The sequence below is a fragment of the Chiloscyllium plagiosum genome, unplaced genomic scaffold, assembly GCF_037043375.1.
Source record: "Chiloscyllium plagiosum isolate Xiang-an unplaced genomic scaffold, Cpla_swu_hap1 HiC_scaffold_17, whole genome shotgun sequence".
Taxonomy (NCBI): Eukaryota; Metazoa; Chordata; class Chondrichthyes; order Orectolobiformes; family Hemiscylliidae; genus Chiloscyllium; species Chiloscyllium plagiosum.
In genome coordinates, this window is record NW_028270155.1 from 44,965,479 (window position 1) to 44,985,399 (window position 19,921).

The 19,921-nt window shown below is 39.3% G+C and overlaps 1 protein-coding gene across 5 annotated transcripts in view; it reads right to left on the reverse strand.

Moving 5' to 3' along the window:
- Nucleotides 1–236: 236 nt before the first annotated feature.
- Nucleotides 237–19,921, reverse strand: part of znf423 (zinc finger protein 423) — a 379,132-nt gene continuing 359,447 nt past the window's right edge. For all 5 annotated transcript variants that reach the window (XM_087995887.1, XM_087995886.1, XM_087995883.1 and 2 more), the window contains one exon: nucleotides 237–869. In XM_087995887.1, coding sequence (XP_087852013.1) covers nucleotides 742–869 — 128 coding nt within the window. In that variant the 3' untranslated portion in view covers nucleotides 237–741. The remainder of the gene's footprint in view (nucleotides 870–19,921) is intronic.

Genomic DNA, 19,921 nt, shown 5'->3' on the forward strand with positions numbered 1-19,921 from the left:
CAAGGGGTTTATGTCCTCCACGACATGCAGTGTGCTACGACACCAAGCTGACCAAAATTATAAAGTTAATCATATAATCTCTGCATGACTACTCTAATATTAGCTATTGTGTAACACTAAAATGTATTGCATTATGTGCATTGATGATTAATACACTCTACTGTGGTCAAGACCTTCTGCTAGACTGAAAGAGAACAATAACCAACACATGCATTCACACAAAATACAAAGACAGATCAAGTGCGTGGTTTCCCTTTATTATACTGTCCTAGTTATTGCAATCAGGTAAATCACATTTTATAAGCAAACACCATCCAGTTGCACTGTAATCATTGTTTTTCTTTACATAATCTTTCATTGTACTGTGAACCGGTCAATTCAATTAAAACATCTTTCTTTGACAAAAAGGGAAAAAAAAATTCTGACAATGGCAAGCTAGCGCATCACAGTTATCACAACTGGCTAATTCTGCATTTAAAAGCAAGTATTAACAAAATACATCTAGTTATCTTGACATCTATTAGCTTACTACATTAAGCAACAAAGGACAACAGCAACAAAGCTGATGTTTCTAACACACTATAACTCTGATTAGAAGCAAAAGCTGTGAACTCACTAGTTAAAAGCAGGACAGAAAAATACTGAGCATAGAATACTTTTAATCTGTTACATTAATATTCATTTCAAACTGCTTATAATAGCAGTGCCTCATGGCCAAATCATTAGTTTTACATCTGGGTTTCAAATGACACTTTGATTGGATGTAATGTTCAAAAGTTCTCTCCCACTGTGTCTCTGTCGAGTCTTCTGCAGAGAATATGTCTCGCAGTGCTGACACCTTACTGTGCGTGCTGACTCATCATGTGGTTCTGGAAAGACAAAAAAACCCCATAAGGGATAAATTACACGTGTCCATATCCACCCAGGGCTCACTGCAGATAATGTAAAATTTGTACAACTTAGCTTTATGCACAGAGACAAAAGTAACTGTTAGCTGCACTAGGTTCCAATTTCATTAGCTTAACAAGAGCAAGACTGAACACATAATAATTCCTTATAATCAATTGGTATGACATACACCTTTGTTTTGTAATAATGATATTACATTGGACAGGACTGCAAATGAATACAAACTGCAGGAGATGTAAGTCTGTTTGAACTCTAAAAATAGATCATGTTAAATTTGAGATTTAAAATCCATTTAAAAAAAAATTGTTTGAATCTGTGTCAAAGTATTTTTGACTTAATTCTGCAACAAACTGATCGTCATGTGGAGGGTAACTCTACAGACATGGAACGATTTATTAAATTATTGTTCCAAACATTGAAATCAAAGAATAACTCTTTGGTGCTATCTTTGATCTGATGCTTTTTGTCAATGTTCAGCAAATTCTGTCTTTCTACCAGAAGAGGGAAGCACAATACCTATGTTTTTTTGGTCAGCTTTCCTTCATTTAAATATTCCATTTAAGAAACACAAAATCCCTAATTCATTTCAATTTTGTATGATTTCTCATAATAGAACCAATCTTGGTTCACATATATGCATTTCCGGTTTATAAAAAGTTGACCAGATGCGTTTAAAGAAAGATTAACAGTCTCCAATCTGATTTTTATAAATATTAATTTATTCATATCAAAATACTGGCTGAACAGTTCAGGTTTCATTGTTTGTAATTGTAATGTGATCCAGTATTATAATCTGGTGTCAGGACTTATAGTAATGACATCGAGTGCAACTGACTCCTCCATTAATATGGCCTGTTAAATTGAGCTGCTTACAAGGACAATTAATATAACATAACATGTAAATGTTTAACTATACATGAATATGCATACAAAAATGTACGAACAGAAAAAGTATATACTGAAGGCAAAAATGGTTCACAGCAAATCCGCCTACAGTTTAAACTGCTTTTGTGCATCTGAATCAGTATTAGCAGGAGACCTACTCCTGAGGTGAGTTTACTTAAAAACAGCACCAGTTTGACATTCATAATTCAGGAGATTTATATTGTCAAATGGAGGTCATGTTTTGGGCTCAATCTAACTTCCAAGTGTCAATATAAAAAGGGTTTTAAGAAGCTGACCAGAGTAAATATTCAGTTTTGAATCCCTATGTTATTTCACTCCATTCTTTTAGATGACACAATTTTAAGTTTAAATGTTGAAAACTTTGCAATTAATCTGACTGCTGGGAAATTATAGTAAATAATAAACAATTAAATAAATAACAGTAACTTTTTCTTCAGCTATTGTGCAGGATTTTTGTCTCTTAAACAGTCTCACATCAAGGGTGAGCAGAAAAAGATCAAATTATTGAATGTCAACATTGCAGAAATACATTATGTTGATCCAGTAAGGTGAGCATGAGAATGACAATTGTCATATATTGGAATTTTGATTAGAAGTGATTAAAGGGTTATTTCACAGGTCAGGATTATTTACACACTGGTCTAGGTTTTTGCTAAATTGCACAGCTTTTTCAGCCCAATTTGTGTGAAATAGGGCAAACTACCACAAAGGACAACAGAATATTAGGGGCAAAAAATGTCCAATAAAATCAAGTCTCAATGATCTTCCACACTGATTTAAAAACCATCAAACAGAAGCTGACTGTCCACGAATGATTGGCCATGGATCAAAGTTTGAATTAAGTACTAATGCAAACTTCTAATTGTGCCATCTGCAGCCTTCAAGGAAACTCTTAAATTTGAGCATGTTTCTGTAACAAAGAACTTTGAAAGCTTTGAATAAAATGTACTAAAACATGCATGTCTGGATGTCTTGCATGCTGCTTACAAAAGCACCTGTGTGTCCTCAGCAGGCAGTTTAGTGAACACCAACGAAGATGCTGAGGACCCCAAAATGGGACGCCCCAGCTGCCTGCAGGATGCCAATCAATTAGAGGGCAGCAGCTCCAATATTCAGTAGCACCATGGTGGAGGTGTGGCTGCTGCCAGTACTGAATTTCCCAAGATGAAGAGCAACGAGCGACAAGTGTGGAAGGAACATGCAGACGTTTTTTTGGGAGGCAGGAGTCACAAGCAGCTACTGCGGTTGGAAGCAACAGTGGTGGATTCTATGTCGGAAGCCAAACTGCCCTACCCTACACACACTAAATTTAATCATGCAAAAGATATTGCAGATCTATAGGGCAGCTCTCCAGCTAATGGGCAGCTTGCACAGGATTATCAGTCAGTTATACCATCTCTTATTTGTTCCACCTAGGATTGAAATAATTGCAGCCCAGGAGGGAATAAGCTCTTAAGTGGTCCTTGAGTAACTAGAGGGTCTGAAAGTGGTAGCAGAGCGAGACAGTTGCCTTTGAACCTTCTCATCCAGAAGTCACTTGGGCCAGAGGTAGAGAAGTATGGTATCTGTCCTGACACCAACCCACCTAATTTTTCTAGATTTTTAAAATAAAACTACATTGTGAAATATCGTCTGAGAGCACCAGAAATCGGATTTTCAATAGTACACAAATGAGTCTGAGCAGAAATTTAATAGAGAGGAAACACTTCTTAAAAACTTGTGCAATTTCTGGTGTAGTTTGTGCCCAGGTAAGTAATTGTGCATAAAACTGAAACTCCAGGCCATAATCTTTCCACATAATAATGCAAGTAAGGAGCTGTTTATCCAGATAATTAGAAAGGTTTATCTGTGATTGTGCATTAAATGCATGTCAACTGTTGTAAGCTAAGTATCTACGAACAGACATTTATTCCGGATTTAAATAAGGACCACATCCATTTTGCATACAAAGTCAGTGGAATTTGTAATCTAAACTGACACAAATCCACTTCAGCTCTTAATTTTGGAACCATACCATTACAAATATTCTGACATAAAGTGAGCATTAGAGACTTCATTGAGAAACACTGCCATTTGCTGCTTATGCCTACCTGGAATGCCTAATTCAACATGTGCAGCATTTTCTCATTGGCTTACCTGACTTGCTGTTTGAATTGCCTTTGTTATGCAGAAATTTCAAATAAGAACAAAAAAATGAAAAACCTTGATTTGCACTACATTGAAGCATGTTGACATTGTTATCTTTTCTTTAATAAAATTGGAATAAACAACAAATGAGATGCTGGGACAAGCCCAAAATTGAAGGAGGAAGTTTCAAAAAGCAAAAGATGTTAAGACAGGCAACTGTGTTTGTTATACTCACTTCGTGGAATAGCAAATAGTCCTCAGGCTCTTTATCTGACATCTCTTTTTATTATTATATGGGGTAAAATACTGGTTTCAAATCTCTATATAATAGTACAAAAGGCAAAAAGTTCACTGTAATGCTGTTAAAGAGAACAAAGTAGAACTTCCTATACCAATCTAGTTTTAATAGCCACTTTCATCATGCTACTGTAAACACTCAGGTGGTATGAAACAGATATCGGTGCTGAACACTTTTACTTCAATTTGTCCTATTCAAACATGATAATTATAGCAATTAAAATAACTGTCTGTATCAAACAAGAATTTAACATGGTAATAATCCAGCATCTGCACTGGTAACAACATACAAAAAGAAACAGCAGTTATCATAAACTTTACTTTTCTTAAAAAAAAAATCCACAGAGACAATTAGATTTCTGCTTGTCCCCATGGCAAACCCACCATCTTGGAAGTGAGCCAGTTTGGGAAACTGCAGCTGTGCACTCGCTCCTCCTGCTGCCTGACCTGCTTTTCCTGGTAGTGCATTGTATAGAGACAGATATACAAAACTCATCACCACTACATCTGTCCCAGTACCTAACACTGGACAACTGTGGTACCCAGTGGGACCAGCCATCTGAGAAATCCTATCTTTAAAAAGATAAATGCTATTTTGGACCAAAATTCTCAGGATAGCTCCTTAAAGCGATGACATGTTATATCATCTTTGAAGGCCACAATGAAAAGCTATTCAAATGCTCAAAGTCACTGTCAAGCTGGTGACATTGTAATAACATCTTGATTTAGGTGACAACCAGCAATAAATTTCTTTCGTAAATTTTAGCAAGCTTTATGTCAACTAACGGAAAATTGGATTTTCCTTGAACTGAATTGTACATAAAAAAATCAATGAAACTTTAATCTTGTTATAATTTTATCATTTCAGCAATGTTAGGTGGATTGGCCATGCTAAATTGCCCATAGTGACCAGGGATGTGTTGGTTAAGTGGATTAGCCATGGGAAATGCAGGGTTACAGGAACAGGGTTGTACTGTAGGTCTGGGTGTGATGCTCTTCAGAGGGTCAGTGTGGACTTGATGGGCTGAATGGCCTGCTTCCACACTGTACGGGTTTTATGAATGTGACCACAGAACTAGCAGGGTGTATGGTCAGTAATAAGGAAGGAGGGGGTTGGCTCTCAGCAGTACTATCCCTCCTTTGCAATTCTGGGTCCCTCAATCAACCATTGAGCACTTTTGAACCGGGGCTATGCCAGAGAGTCCGCAGGTCACCCACACTGGTTTCCTTGCCATATCTCCTACATGACAAGCTTTCTGCCACCTTTAGGATATAATCAGATTGTAGATGGGGCCCCAACCCACCAATCCTCTATCTGATTAAATGCCCCTTGCAACCACACTGCCAAGGGGAGGGCGTAAGATTCTGCCCATCATCTGCAATTCGACATGCAATGTTTCAATCTTGGCTAAGCCTCTGGGAAATTCCAGTGATAGATAACAAAAGATCCTTATAACAGTTGCTGATTTGTAAGACTAAGAGGATCAGAGTGACCTCAATCTTCCTGCTTGTATTAGTATAAGTTACTGATGCCATGTGGAGAAGGATACCATATGAAGTCTTCAGCAGAAGATATGTTAGATCTTGATAAGCAGTAAATAGGATTATTACATACCACTCAATAGTTAGTTGCATTTCATCTGAGATACGTGATGGTTCCCCGAGAGAAACTGAACTCAACCTAAGAGTAGGTTCACATTTCTAAACTGAAACATTCTCATGCAGCTTTGCTATCAGAGCTGGTCACTTAGCTCCTCCCAGGAATGATAATTTATGAATTTATCGTGGCTACAACTTCTAGGTACTACTAATTTGCACTAGTGACACATTAGGAGTGGATAAAAAACTTTTGGTTTGGAAAATATGCACAGGATAGGCAAGATGATAAAGAGATGAGTTTTTTTTATTGAGAGTCGATGGAATTCTCTTCACAAGAAAGCCATGGAGGCAGGCAGCAACACGAAATATTTATAAGGCAGAGGGAGATAGATTCTTGACTGATTTTGGGAATCAATTGGTGTCAGGGATAGGCTGGAAAAAGACATTGAAGGCCCAAATCAGATCAACCCATTATCTTAATAAAAAACAAAGCAGACTGGAGGGGCCAAATGGGGCATTCCTAATTTGTATGCTTAAATGAACAAAAATAAATTAAGTTAAAGAAGCAAAATAAATTTTCTTTCTATCCTGTTCAATACAATATCTATATATTTCTGACTGGTGGAGAAAAAAATGCTTCAATCCAGAATTAAATAAATCAAAAAGCAAGAACCTTCTGCAAGACCTTTTATAACCTCAGGATATTCCTGAGTGAGTTACAGTTAAGTACTTTTAAAATATACTCAACTGCTGTATTGTAGGGAATGTGACAGCCAATTTGCACACAGCAAGGTCCCAAAAAGAACAAAGGCAAATTGTTAATTACAGCAAATAGGGAACATACAATTTGTACAGGAAGCAGCAATATAACTATTTGGCTTCCTAATCTAGTGACGACATGAATTGAAACAGTAGCTGGAGCCAGAATATTTGTCCATTCGTGACATCACAGAGGCAGATCTTAAAAACATCACCGTACATTGGGTTTCAGACAGAAATCCTGCTTCCAAATTGTTTTGAGCCAATAGTTTAGTAATGGTGACTGAAGTACACCAATAATAGTTGACATCTCCCTTTCATAAAACTGGAGATTATTAAAAACATAGATGAATGCAGTACCCCTTTAATATAGTCGCTTATTGTTTTCTGAGAAATGGTGTAATTTTGATGCCAGCTGTGAGTAGATGTCCTTGTGCCAGAAATTGGTGTTTTGTCAGTTTCTGCAGTACAGAGCTGGATCTGTGCCACATGCAAATGATATGATAATGTGACCTACTGCACTTTTCACCATTGGTAAATTAAAGGGTTATTCCCGTGATTGATCTTTTTTTTGAAAAAGAAACTATATTAACTCAATGAAGGACACTTGACTTGTTTGGGAAGGAGATTCGTTTTTCAAAAATACCATATATGACAAAGTGATTTGCAGCGTAATATTTCCTTTCCCATTCAGAGCAATACAGCAATACCTAATGCACTTTAAACAATTAGTGTAGATTTAGGAGACAGACATATTGACAGTTCAAAGCAACCTAATTTAATGGTATGGTAATTGTTTTCACTACGTTGATTTTCTCTCTCCAAACATGTCAGGATCTTTTCCATCCCTTTCTTGTTCATTATGTCAGCACACTACATATCAAGCAAGATATGTTACCTGATTTATTATGAAACCTTTGAACTGTTGAGAACTGTAGACACGCTTTATAATTAAAATCTTAAACAGAACAAGATTTCACCATTTGCTAATTTTAAAAACAACTTGCCTAAAACAATGCTTTTAATGTAGGAAAATAGCAAAAGACACTTCAGAGCAGAAAATAAGATAAAAATTGACACTAAGGCATTGGTGAAGCTATTTGAAGGAAGTGACTATAAGCATGGCCAAGGAGGTATATTTTACAGAAGATCTTAAAGAAAGTATAAAAATTTAGAGAAGAAATTCTGGTGAATATGGCCAAGGTGGTTTGGCAGAGAATGGGGATATTACAGGTCATGTGGAAAAACAGATTCTTTGCAAATAATAGGTTTTCAGAAGATTATAGAGATAGATGGTGAGAGTGGCAGGGGTGGGGCTGGCTGAGGTCATTAAGACACTTGAACGCAACACTTAAATTAGAAATGTTAGGGGACTGAGATGTCAATGCCGATCAGTGATCAGATAGGTAAGAGAGATGAGAATTACTCTAGTTTAGGTAATAAGCTGTAAAGTTTTGGGTGAAATTGAGGTTTATAAAGTGTGGAGGACAGCAGAAGGCTTTGAAATACTTAAATTTGGAGGGGGTCTGGACAGTGGGCTAAGACATGAAGAGCTGAGGCTCAGTGGATGTACTCTCACCTCTGCCTTAAAAAGGTTAAGGGTTCAACTCCCCTCTGCAGAGATCCAGACTGACACACCACTGCAATATGAATGAGTGCATGCACTGCCAGGAGACAGTGGAATTTGAATTCAATGAAGAATCTGGAATTAAAAGTCTAATAATTACCATGAAACTATTCCTAATTGCTGGAAAAACCCATCTGATTCACTAAAGTCCTTTCAGGAAGGAAACTGCCATCCTTACCTGGTCTGACCTACATGTGACTCCAGACCTATAGCAATATGGTTGACTCTTAACTGCCCTCTGGGCAATTAGGGATGGGCAATGGAGTAACAACTGTTTGTTTAAAATATTCCAGCTTCTTGCACATGTGGTGGAAAGCCATAGCTATGATCTCATCAGTCTGTGAAAGTTGTGCTTAGGGCAATAGCTTTTTCTGTGTAGCACCGTGTTAGTTATTTTGAAAAAAAACTTCTATTTCTTGTCTAGTGTCAATTTAAATATAATCGAATCAAGAAAAAAAATCTGTTCTTGTGTGTACTTAAGTTTAATGGAATGTTGGTACGTGCTGAGGATATTGATGATTTTTTCCAATTCTATGTCAAGTACTCAAGGTAATGTTACAGCGCAACTACATGAGAATGAGAAAGTAGCAACCGAGAAATCAAAAAGCAGAAAAGCTCAAAAGGTAACATTTTGCTCCCTGTTCTCAAATCTGAAAGATGTGGGGGGGGGAGTGCTAAAGGCTGTCAGGATGGGGAAAGAAAGGGGCTCGAGAGACAGAGAAGTGCCAGGGCCCACAATCTCCCTCCTGGATCCTGCTGGGCACCGGAAGGCTGTTGGAGAAAGTGAGGACTGCAGACTCCTGCTCCTCGGCTGCTGCCTTAACTGCTGTGCTTTTCCAGCACCACACTCTCGACACTGGTAGGCTGTAGCTAGGATTCCCGGTGATGTTCCCCCAAACTGAACAATAGCAGAGAGGATAATGTGTTTAACTGTGCCACGAGCTGCACAGAGGATGAGGAGGACAAAAAAAGGCGAATGCGCCATATATTTTACTATCGTTCACGACTTGCTTAAACCATGGGAAGGGAGGTTTATTGTAAAGATCAAACATGGAGTCATTGGAAAGACAGTCACTGAACTGCAAGATAACAATACAGTCAAGTAGTTTAGAGATAAAGGTGTTTATGTAGGAGCTGGTAGTTTGAGGACAGGTGTCAGTTTTTTTTATAATACAGTTGAACAATTGTCTGGACATTACACTTTACCAGTCATCAGTTGAACTACGTCATTGTGATCACTGGCATGATGGAAAACCTTCATATGGAGAATCTAATAAAAATTCTTCTCCAACTAATTTTTGATGTAAATTGTTCAAAAACATTTATAGCAATTATCAAGATAAATGGTTGATGTAAATGAAAAAAAAATCATTATGGGATTTGGGCTTATTTTTCTTTCACAGGTTGGCAATTTGCATTAAAACAGTCAACTATGACTTAGGAATCTATGTAATAACAACAAGACTGGTTTTCTAACATAATTAGATATTAATAGAAGGTCTATTTTCTCTTAAATTGTAAACCATTTATTTTACTAAACATCATAACTCTTAAAATTCTGTTAAGTTGTGTAAATAACTAACAGCTACTGACATCCAATCAAAATTAAGCTGGTATGTGTGTCTATCATTTGGAGCATGTAACAACATGGGACTTTTGAGAAGATAAAAGTCAGGTCTCACGTAATCATGTGACTCCCCAGTTAACCTATCAGTGAGGTCTTATTCTGACTGTCCACCAGATGTCACAATTGTTATTATTCCTCAAAACTTGGCAATATCCAACAAATACCACTTGCCACTAATTGTGGCTGCAAATGGTTACACAATTGTTGGTTACACCTACTCCTTTTAAAAGTTGGGCCATAATGCCCAATTTCAGCCAACAGTCTATCAAATAAACAAATGACAAGTTTACATCCTCAAATGAATTGCCCAGCACTCACCTAAAGTCACATTGAGGAATCCATCTTGTTGATGGAACCCATTCTTTTGGAAACAAAGCCTGACCAGTGCTGGGTGTTGCAAACATGGCCCCAAATAGTCTAACATTTCCTTTGCTGGGTGCTGCTAACTGATCACACAGGAAAGATCATTATGCAAAATACTCTGCAAGGGGATCAGGCAATGAACCATTCAATGTCAAATTACACCCCACATTAAATGATGCCTTTGAAGATGCAGCCGATAGAAATTAAGTATGGCAAGACCAAAAAGATAAGTCCAATAAGACACTGGGTAGAATATCACTGGGTGAGGGAGTCTTGACCAGTGGTTGGAGGGGCAGCAGGAGCCCCTCACTGCCTTTGTTCAAAAAATCCTTCTGCACCTTGTACCATTCAGGCAGTTCACAGGACAAGAAAACACATTCCTCTGGGATTGAGTATCCTAGAGGCAGGGTCCTGTCTGCTGAGAGTTGCTGGATATCAGAAGCCCACAGCCTACTTCTACTCTCAGCACCACTGATAAGTTGGTGGCTGCTTTCAGTACTGCATATGTCGATGAGACGGGGCCCATGCACAGGTGACGATAGCTGGCAAGATGGGAGGGGGCTAGAAACATGGGTGGTAGGATGGCTATCTGAGGTTTTGTCCCATTCTAGATGCTAGGCCTCTCAAGGGACTTCCCATTCTTCTCTGCCCTCAATCCCACACTCCAGGAACCCACAAATAAATCCTGCAAGAGTTTGCTTGCTGTGCTCCTTGAATGATGAGCATCCTCCCACCACTCACAGCAGCAGAACTATAAGGTGTTTGATTGGATTAATTCCTCATTTAAGGGCCTTAATAGCTGTGGAGATGGGATCTCCACCTTGCCACTCAATTAAATGTTCCAGCACCAAGAGAGGTTTGCTGGAAGGCACAAGGTTCTATTCATTTTGAAACTACCCAACAGACATTGCTGAATCTCCTGTAGGGGAACAACTGAATATTAAACACAAAGGGTCAGACTTTCTGTGGCTACTTCCTCTGCCTCATCTCTCTGTGATTACAGCAGGAATAGAGAACATTCTCTCAGCATTTTAACTGATCATCCAAAATTATGGCTGGAAGTCAGGAAAACATACTGGGAAATCCTATCCCAAGATTTTTTTTATTCATTTGTGGCAAGTGGTATTGTTGGCTGGCCAGCATTTATTGCCATCCCTAGCTGCCCCTGAGAAGATGATGGTGAGCTGTCTTCTTGAATTTCTGCAGTCCACCAGTGTCTTATTGACCCACAATGCCAATAGGGAGTGAATTCCAGGACTTTGATCTAGCAACAGTGAAGGAACGGTGATATATTTCCAAGGCAGGATGGTGAGTGTCTTATTGACCCACAATGCCAATAGGGAGTGAATTCCAGGACTTTGACCTAGCAACAGTGAAGGAACGGTGATATATTTCCAAGGCAGGATGGTGAGTGGCTTGGAGGGGACCTTGCAGGTAGTGGTGCTCCTGGATGGTGTCAAGCTTCTTGAGTTTTGTTGAAGTTGCACTGATCCAGGCAATTGGGGAGTATTCCATCACATTCTTTGTGTCTTGTAGATGATGGACAGGCTTTCAGGTGGTCAGTTATTCAACACAGTATTGCTCGCCTTTGACCTGCTCTTGTAGCCAGTGTTTATGTGGCAAGTCCAGTTGAGTTTCTGGTCAATGGTAACCTCAGGATGTTGACAGTGGAGGAATTCAATGATGTTCAATAACACCATGAATGTCAAGTGCCAGTGGTTAGATTGTCTCTTTCTGGTGATGATCATTGTCTGGCTGTTGTATGGGGCAAATGTCACTTGTCAGCCGAAGCCTGGATATTGTTGCATTTGAACATGGACTGCTTCAGTATGTTGTGAATGGTGCTGAACGTTGTGTATCATCAGCGAACATTCCTATTTCTGATCTTTTAATGGAAGGCAGGTCGTTGATGAAGCAGCTGAAGATAGTTGGGGTGAGGACACTACCCTGAAGAACTCCTGGAGAAATGTCCAGGATCGAATGTGACTGACCTCAAATGACCATGACCACCTTCCGACTTGCCAGATATGACTCCAACCAGCAGAGAGTTTGCCTTGATACCCATGATTTCAGTTTTGCTGAAGCTCTTATGTCATACTCAGTGAAATGCAGCTTTGATGTCAAGGGCTGTCACTCTCACCTCACTTCTGGAATTCAGCTCTTTTATTCATGTTTAAACCATGGCTGGAATGAAATCAAGAGCTGAGTGACCCTGGCAAAACCCAAACTGGGCGTCACTGACCAAAAGCCATACTCTATGTAGGTTCCTTTGGGGCCTTCCCATAACTGTAGTTGAAAGCAGTGAAACTCACTGCAAATGATAGGAATTAAACAACTTTATCTAGTTATTTTCTGACATGCTGAGTTAAGCATGGGACTTCTATCTACACCTTAGTAGGCAAGGGGATACCTGGTGTCACATTATTCAATTAAGGATAACTAGCTAATGGTTGTCCATTCAGAGTGCTGGCAGCAATGGATGCTGCTGAAGCAGGCAGTTTGTCCTTGGTGCATGTCAAAATTGAAGTGTTCTCCAGACAGTTATGTATCAATTAAAACATAGGGAGATGAGGGCATTTCCCTAGTGTGAGACAAAGGGGAAGCATCTCATGGGAGCTGGACTCTGCAGCAGGGATCTTTCTTGACCCTGTCCCCTCTGACTTTGATGGACTTCCTGGATAGCTACAGGAAGGTTTCCATTATGAAGCTGGAAGCTTTAACTCAGTCTAAAGGTCTGCGTGCCATCAGCAAATTACAGACAGCCTCACAGAATGGCCCAAATTGGTTCCTGAATTATGCAAATCGGTTGCTTTCTTCAATGGAGAAAACAACTATTCTGACTTGTGACCTATGCTAAGAGATTTCCAACACATCACAGCTCAACCGCTATTTCACCAGTCTCTCTGCCTGTACAGGGCGAGTAAAATTTAGCCTTTCAGTTGAGTTCATAGCTGGAGAAACAAGGTACAACTCATGTAAGATCAATTCTAAACAAGATATAATTACATTCTGGAGAATTTTACTCAAGTGTAAAACCACGCTATTAAAATCTGATTAGGATTTTGTATTCTCAAATTCAGTCCAACTATTTCAGACCAATCCTATACATCCCATATCATTGGCTTTTATTCAATTGTTGCTCAAACAAATCTGCTATGACTCTATTAAATCCAGTCAGCTCCACATTAGCAAAACAATATGCGTGTTGGCAACTGATTTTGTTGTTAGTGTTGAGATTTAACGTGTTTCATGATTAATCCATAGTGATAAAGAAATCAGTCATCCTCATGTGCCCTTCGCATTGGTTCGATTGAGTATGTCTGTTCTACATCTACTATACTTAAGTGCAGCAACATCTAGTACCAGAGCACTAAGCCACTACTTAGCATATTGTACAGCCACTGATCCCAGGTGTGCCCCATTTTACAGTCTTATCATAATGGTTTGGCTACAGACATCTTAAGGCCATCAAGAAAATCAAAACCAGTATTGTTTAGTAACATGTATCTTAAATTTTCTGGACGTCTGATTTTAAACAAACAAAACTTTAGCTGGCCCGACAGTATATATTCAGCTCATTAACTAACAATGAAATCTCACGCAGCTAAAAAGATTTGCATGCTTCATTACATGCTATCACAAAGCCAAACTTTGTTTACACCTTTCCAAAGAATAAAACAAAGCATTTAATTGTCTTTTTCAGTGTATTTTTATCTGCTTATTTTTAGACTAGTTTGACAATCTTCCAATGATCCAGGACTAACAGATGGCCTGTCTTAAAGCCTCATATGTTCTGTAGTTTGCACTCCTGACAAACAGTAAACGCACTCAACGGGTGTGCAGTGAATCGTGTGCAGCAAAGGGGGTTATAAAAATACACAACTGAATTTGGTTGGTTCGGCTGAACATTTAGGCCAAATGCTGGCTTGGCAACATAGAGTGTGGTAATAGCAAACTACAATTACTGGTGGCAAAAGCAGCAGCAGGCAGTATTCCATGCTGTATATCTACATATCTGTACATGCCCTGGAAGTGACATCACTTAAGGTAGGTACTTTCTTTACATATTCCTTTACCAACACAGAGATCAATTTATTTTTGGTACTCTCTATCAGATGACGGTGGATGGTCACACCAAGAGATCCCATACTACTGCTAACAAATGATATCATGTTTTTAATAATGCAAACTCCAACAGCATCCATCCCTCCCATTCCCAGTAGGAACAGAGATGAAGTTCCTTGTGTCCACAGTCGTTTTTTTTCCCTCTCTATAGTTTCCTTTGCCACCTGGTCTCAGTTCAGTATTGCCTGATTTGATGTTTACCTTTCCAGGATCTCTAATCAACTTCCCACAACCCACAAACATAGGATCTCTAATCTTTAAAAGATCTGTGTAAGATCTCTCTCCACTTTTGCTTTACCTACCCCATTTAAAATTTGTTTTGCTTCCTCCTCCCTGCAACCATGATGTCCTTATATTTCCTTCCTCACCCTGCATATTTTGTAAACTTCAGTGCTGATATAGTCAGAAGTTCAGTCAGGGAGGACAGTCTAGTGCGTTGCCCTCTCCCTTTCCTTTTTACTTTGCTGCAGTTTTTCTTTTGTCTCAAGACTGTCACTTTCTGCATTTTAAGGCCAGAAGACATAGCAGCAGAAATTAGGCCATTCAGCCCAACAACTCTGCTCCGCCATTTAATCATGGCTGGTAGGTTTCTCAACGCCATTCTCCCACTTTCTCTCCGTAACCTTCGATAATCAAATATACTCTTAAATATACTCAATGAACTGGCCTCCACAGCCTTCTGTAGCAATACATTCCATTGATTCACCACTCTCTAGCTGAAGAAGTTTCTCCTTATCTCCTTTCTAAAAGCTCTTCCCTTTACTCTAAGGCTGTGCCCTTGGGTCCTAGTTTCTCCTACCAATGGAAACATCTTCCCTACATCCACTCTCTCCACGCCATTCAGTATTCTGTAAGTTTCAATTAGATCCTCCCTCATCCTTCTGAATGCCATCGAGTATCAACCCAGAGTCCTCAAACATTCCTCATATGCTAAACTTTTCATTGCTGGGACCATTCTTGTGAACCATCTCCGAATATGCTCCAGGGCCAGTACATCCTTCCTGAGATATGGGGCCCTGAACTGCGCACACTACTCCAAATGTGGTCAGACCAGAGTCTTATAGAGCCTCAGAAGTACATCCCTGCTTTTATATTCAAGTCCTCTCAAAATAAATGCTAATATTGCATTTGCCTTCCTAACTACTGACTCATTCTGCAAGTTTACCTTGACAGAATCCTGGACTAGAACTCGCAAGTCTCTTTGCACTTCAGACTTCTGAATTTTTTTCCCCCATTTAGAAAATAATTCATGCTTCTGTTCGTCTTCCCAAAGTGCATGACCTCACACTTTCCCATGTTCTATTCCATCTGCCACTTCTTCGCCCACTCTCCTCACCTGCCCAAATCCTTCTGCAGCCTCCTTGCCTCCTCAATGCTACCTGTCCGAGTACCTAGAGTCATACAGATGTACAGAACGGAAACAGACCCTTCGGTCCAACTCGTCCACGCCTATCTTTGTATTATCTGCAAACTTAACCAGAATATCCTCAGTTCCTTCATCTAGATCATTAATGCAAGTAGTGAAAAGTTCTCTCATACATGATGATGCTTTTAAAGAGCAGACATGCCATGCAGAGGGTTTAGAGTGAGGTAGATGCAGAGCTACCATGCAGTTTTCTTTGGATGTGATTTTGTAAAAATGACATTGAATAGAATGATGCACAAGACATCAACTTCCTGCTGTATTTTTCATATTACAACAAAAATATTATTTTTCTATATGCAGTTGGTTTATAGCCAAGAAAATATTACAGAATCGTATGATTTCAGTTTAGGAAGTAGTCATAGAGGTATACACGACAGAAACAGGCCCTTCTAATCTCGTCCCATTTGACTGCATTTGGCCCATATCCTTCCAAACATTTCCTGTCCATGTACCTGTCCAAATGTCTTTTAAATGTTGTAACTGCATCTTTCGCTAGCATTTCCTCTGCAGCTCATTCCATATACACACCACTCTGTGTGTGAAAAAGTTGTCCCTCAGTTCCTTTTAAATCTTCTCCTTCTCACCTTAAACCTATGCCCTCTCCTTATGAACTCCCCTACCAGGGGGAAAACATTGGCAACTTCACCCAAACACTTCCTTTATCAGCACACAATAATATTGCAATAATACTTCTTGTATTTATATTGAAAGTTTATGTTAGTGAGGCTCAAAATATTTCAATCAATAGCTCTTCAGCAAAAATAATTCAGTGATAATTTTGTATGCAGTCATCTTATGATAACATTGCCTCACAAACTGAAAAGAGATAACTGGTCACTAAATTTAATTTTTAAGTTGCATTTGTAGGAGAAGGATATTGTCATGGGGAGGTGATGTTGTAGTGGTAATGCTACTGAGTTGGTAAGAAAGAGCCCCAGGCTAATATGCTGAGGATGTAGGTTCAAATCCCACAATGGCAGATGGTGAAATTTGAATTCAGTAAAAATCTGGAATAATTTGGCAACTGTATACCACTGTCAATTGTCATAAAAGTCTATCTGATTCACAATATCCTTTTAGGGAAGGAATTCTGCCTTCCTTACCTGGCCGAGCCTTCATGTCACTCCAGACCCACAGCAATGTGGATGACTCTTAACTGCCCTCTTGGTAATTAGGAATGGGTAATAAATGCTGGCCTAATAAGTGACACCCACATCTCAAGAATGAATATTTTTTTAAAAACCCATGGTACCTCCTCACTTTTGTTCAAACAGCACCTTGACATCTTTAAAATGCACCCAGCAGGCTGATGAATTCTGGTTTCAGCATGTAAAAACATTAAAAGGTTTCTGGGATATGAATCACTTTTAATAAAATTTTTTGCCTTGCTTTATTATGGAGGCCTGACTGCATTTACTCTTCCAGTTAAAATGCTCCAATAGAAGAGAAAGAAAGACTTGCATTAATAATTCACAATGTTTGGTATCATACAATGTCTTATTGACATTTATATTTAAATATATACAGCTGTTATAATGTAGAAATCACAACAGCAAATTTGCACCTGGTAAACTATTGTATAAAGATGTAAGGGTGTCACAGAGTTAATGTGGAAAAATGTATTAAACACAGCCCAATCTGAAAATGTCACATGGACTCAAACAGGGGAACAGTTTTGGACCTTGTATAAATAAAACCAAATATCAAAGTACCTCCTGTAGTCTAAGTTATAGGGTCAAGTGTAGAAATGTAATTTTACTGAGCTGTTACAATGCAATAAACAATACCTTGCTTAAAATAAGAGCCTTTTCTCATTAGACCACCTGGTGGTTTTCCTCTACCACACAGCATCAAACAGGCCCTGTAAATCCCGCCCAGGAAAGAGGGTGATGGCAGCAAATCTACCCGATGTATCTGACACTATGATGAGCTGTGGGGAGGATTTATCATACATCATGGTGGCAAGTGGCACAGACACTATTTAGCTGGCAGTCATGGAGACCTGAAGATTTTACTGACACAGCTTTAAGGAAGCTGCTCAAGTAGACAGTTAGCATCTGAAGGTGTTGAACATTCAATATCCTACTGAAAAGAACCTGGTGGTAAGAGTCAATAAGACAGTCGATGATAAACAAAATCATTTCGGACCTGGCAACTGCTGCAGAGCAGTGAGTGTGAACTAGAATCTCCATGGAGCTGGAATTCTGGTCACATCGAGGTCGTCACAGATTGTCACAGATGCTGACTAATCTGTCAGAGCAGTCAAGTCAAGGTTCAGCCAAAGAGCAAACAGACATCAAAGGTTCTACGGGTAAAGTTGAAATCCCTGGTGGCTGAGGCTGGAAAAGCTAGAAGTAAGCAAAGTGCTTGCAGCTAAGATTGAGCATCACCACCAGAGAGTGGCCATGAAGAAGCATTACAATATAAAGGAAATTGTCAAGCACAGAAATGATTTACAATGAGATCACATATCCAGGAACATTGCAGATCCAGAATTAAAGAAATAAACGGGACAAGTTAATGCATATGTGGACAAACCTAAGGAAAGAAGGAAGTTCGGATGCTTTTAAGACCACAGAAAAACTAGGAGTTCCATTACTTAAATCGCAATAGAGGCAGGAAGCATGTCCAGCAAAATACTGTGAAGTAACAGAGATTATTAGTCGTGCTGCAGACAGTGGGAATCATTTAGGAAAATCTGTTTCAGGAACAGGATTCGTCTTACTGAGCCATGAATAGTGGGGTTAATTCAGGAAAGCCATTAAGAGAATACACACCTGAAGTACTTCATGCTGCAATCATGCTTGGTGAACAGTGACCAGAGTCCTGGATCTGATGTCCAGAAGAGAGTCAAAGTCAACAATCTTCACTCCAGTGACCTACAATGTTCCAAGTCTGAAGAGACTTAGACAGAGACTAGCGTTGTGGTAAATGCAATCATGGATACAATTACATAACATTAATATTAGGAATAAAGCTTAGGGTGTTGGGGGAGGTGTGTATGGGGAGATGGGTGGCAGGAGGAGAGAGATATTACATGAGATTGGAAGAATCCGAAAGTTAATTATGAGAACTGCATTAAGCACTTTCCAATGTGGTGACGTCACATCAGGCCAGGAAACATCTTTGGTTCTGAAATGAGTAAGATGGTCTCCCTTATAGTCTCAGTAACTATGCCCAACATACCAATGTGCAACTGATACCTGGTTGCCATCATGCAATACATTATATATGGTTAAAGAGCATACCTTCTTCTCATTTGACGACATGGTCGATTTCCTCTATCACATTAGATGCAACAGAATACTGTAAATCCCTATCAGGAAACCTATGAGATATCTTAAAACCTATGAGATATCTTATACCATAATGAGCTGTGAAGAGGAGTCACTGAATAACACAAACAGCAGCCAAGGGATTAACAAAAAAAATCTTTGATAATGTTCACTGAGGGGGTAAATATTGGCCAGAACACTAAGGATAGCTTACTTCCCTTTGAAGTAGTGTCTCAGAGGGTAAGTCTGACCTTGGTCTTATGCTTGTTTGAAAGACAGCACCTCCAACAGTACAGCATTCGGTCATTATTACACTGGGAATGTTAGGCTCAACTTTTCTGTTCCAAGTCCAAGTGGCTGAACCCAGGACCTGCTGACTGAATGAGAGTGTCATCAACTGAGCCATGATTGACACTGCAACCACATGGAAGTCAAATTGAGTAATGCCTGATAATGGGCGATGAGATGATGATGTGTGATTAACTTGCACAAGCTGACTGTAGATATAACAAGTTCCTGCAGTCTGCTCAATGCCACAATATCTGCATAGAGCCAGACTTTCCTGCATCATTTATTGGCTGCACAAAATCAGCAGGGAGTCCAACATTGTTACTCCCTAGCACTAATTAAAGCTAGCCTACATCTTTTAAAGGGGGAGGTGTATTGTGGCTTACAGTGATGTGGAAATTATTCTAAATATTGTGCAATGGAACAATGTTAACCATAGGAGAGTGTGTGCGAAAAGGTTTTTGGACACTGCCCTGGAAATCCTGTTGGAAGGGACAGAAAGAACACAAGAGAAATCCTCAATCCTGAGAGAGTCAGCCTCTACACAAATACTCAAGGGCCCACCATAAAAGATCGGTGACAGAGATTAATGC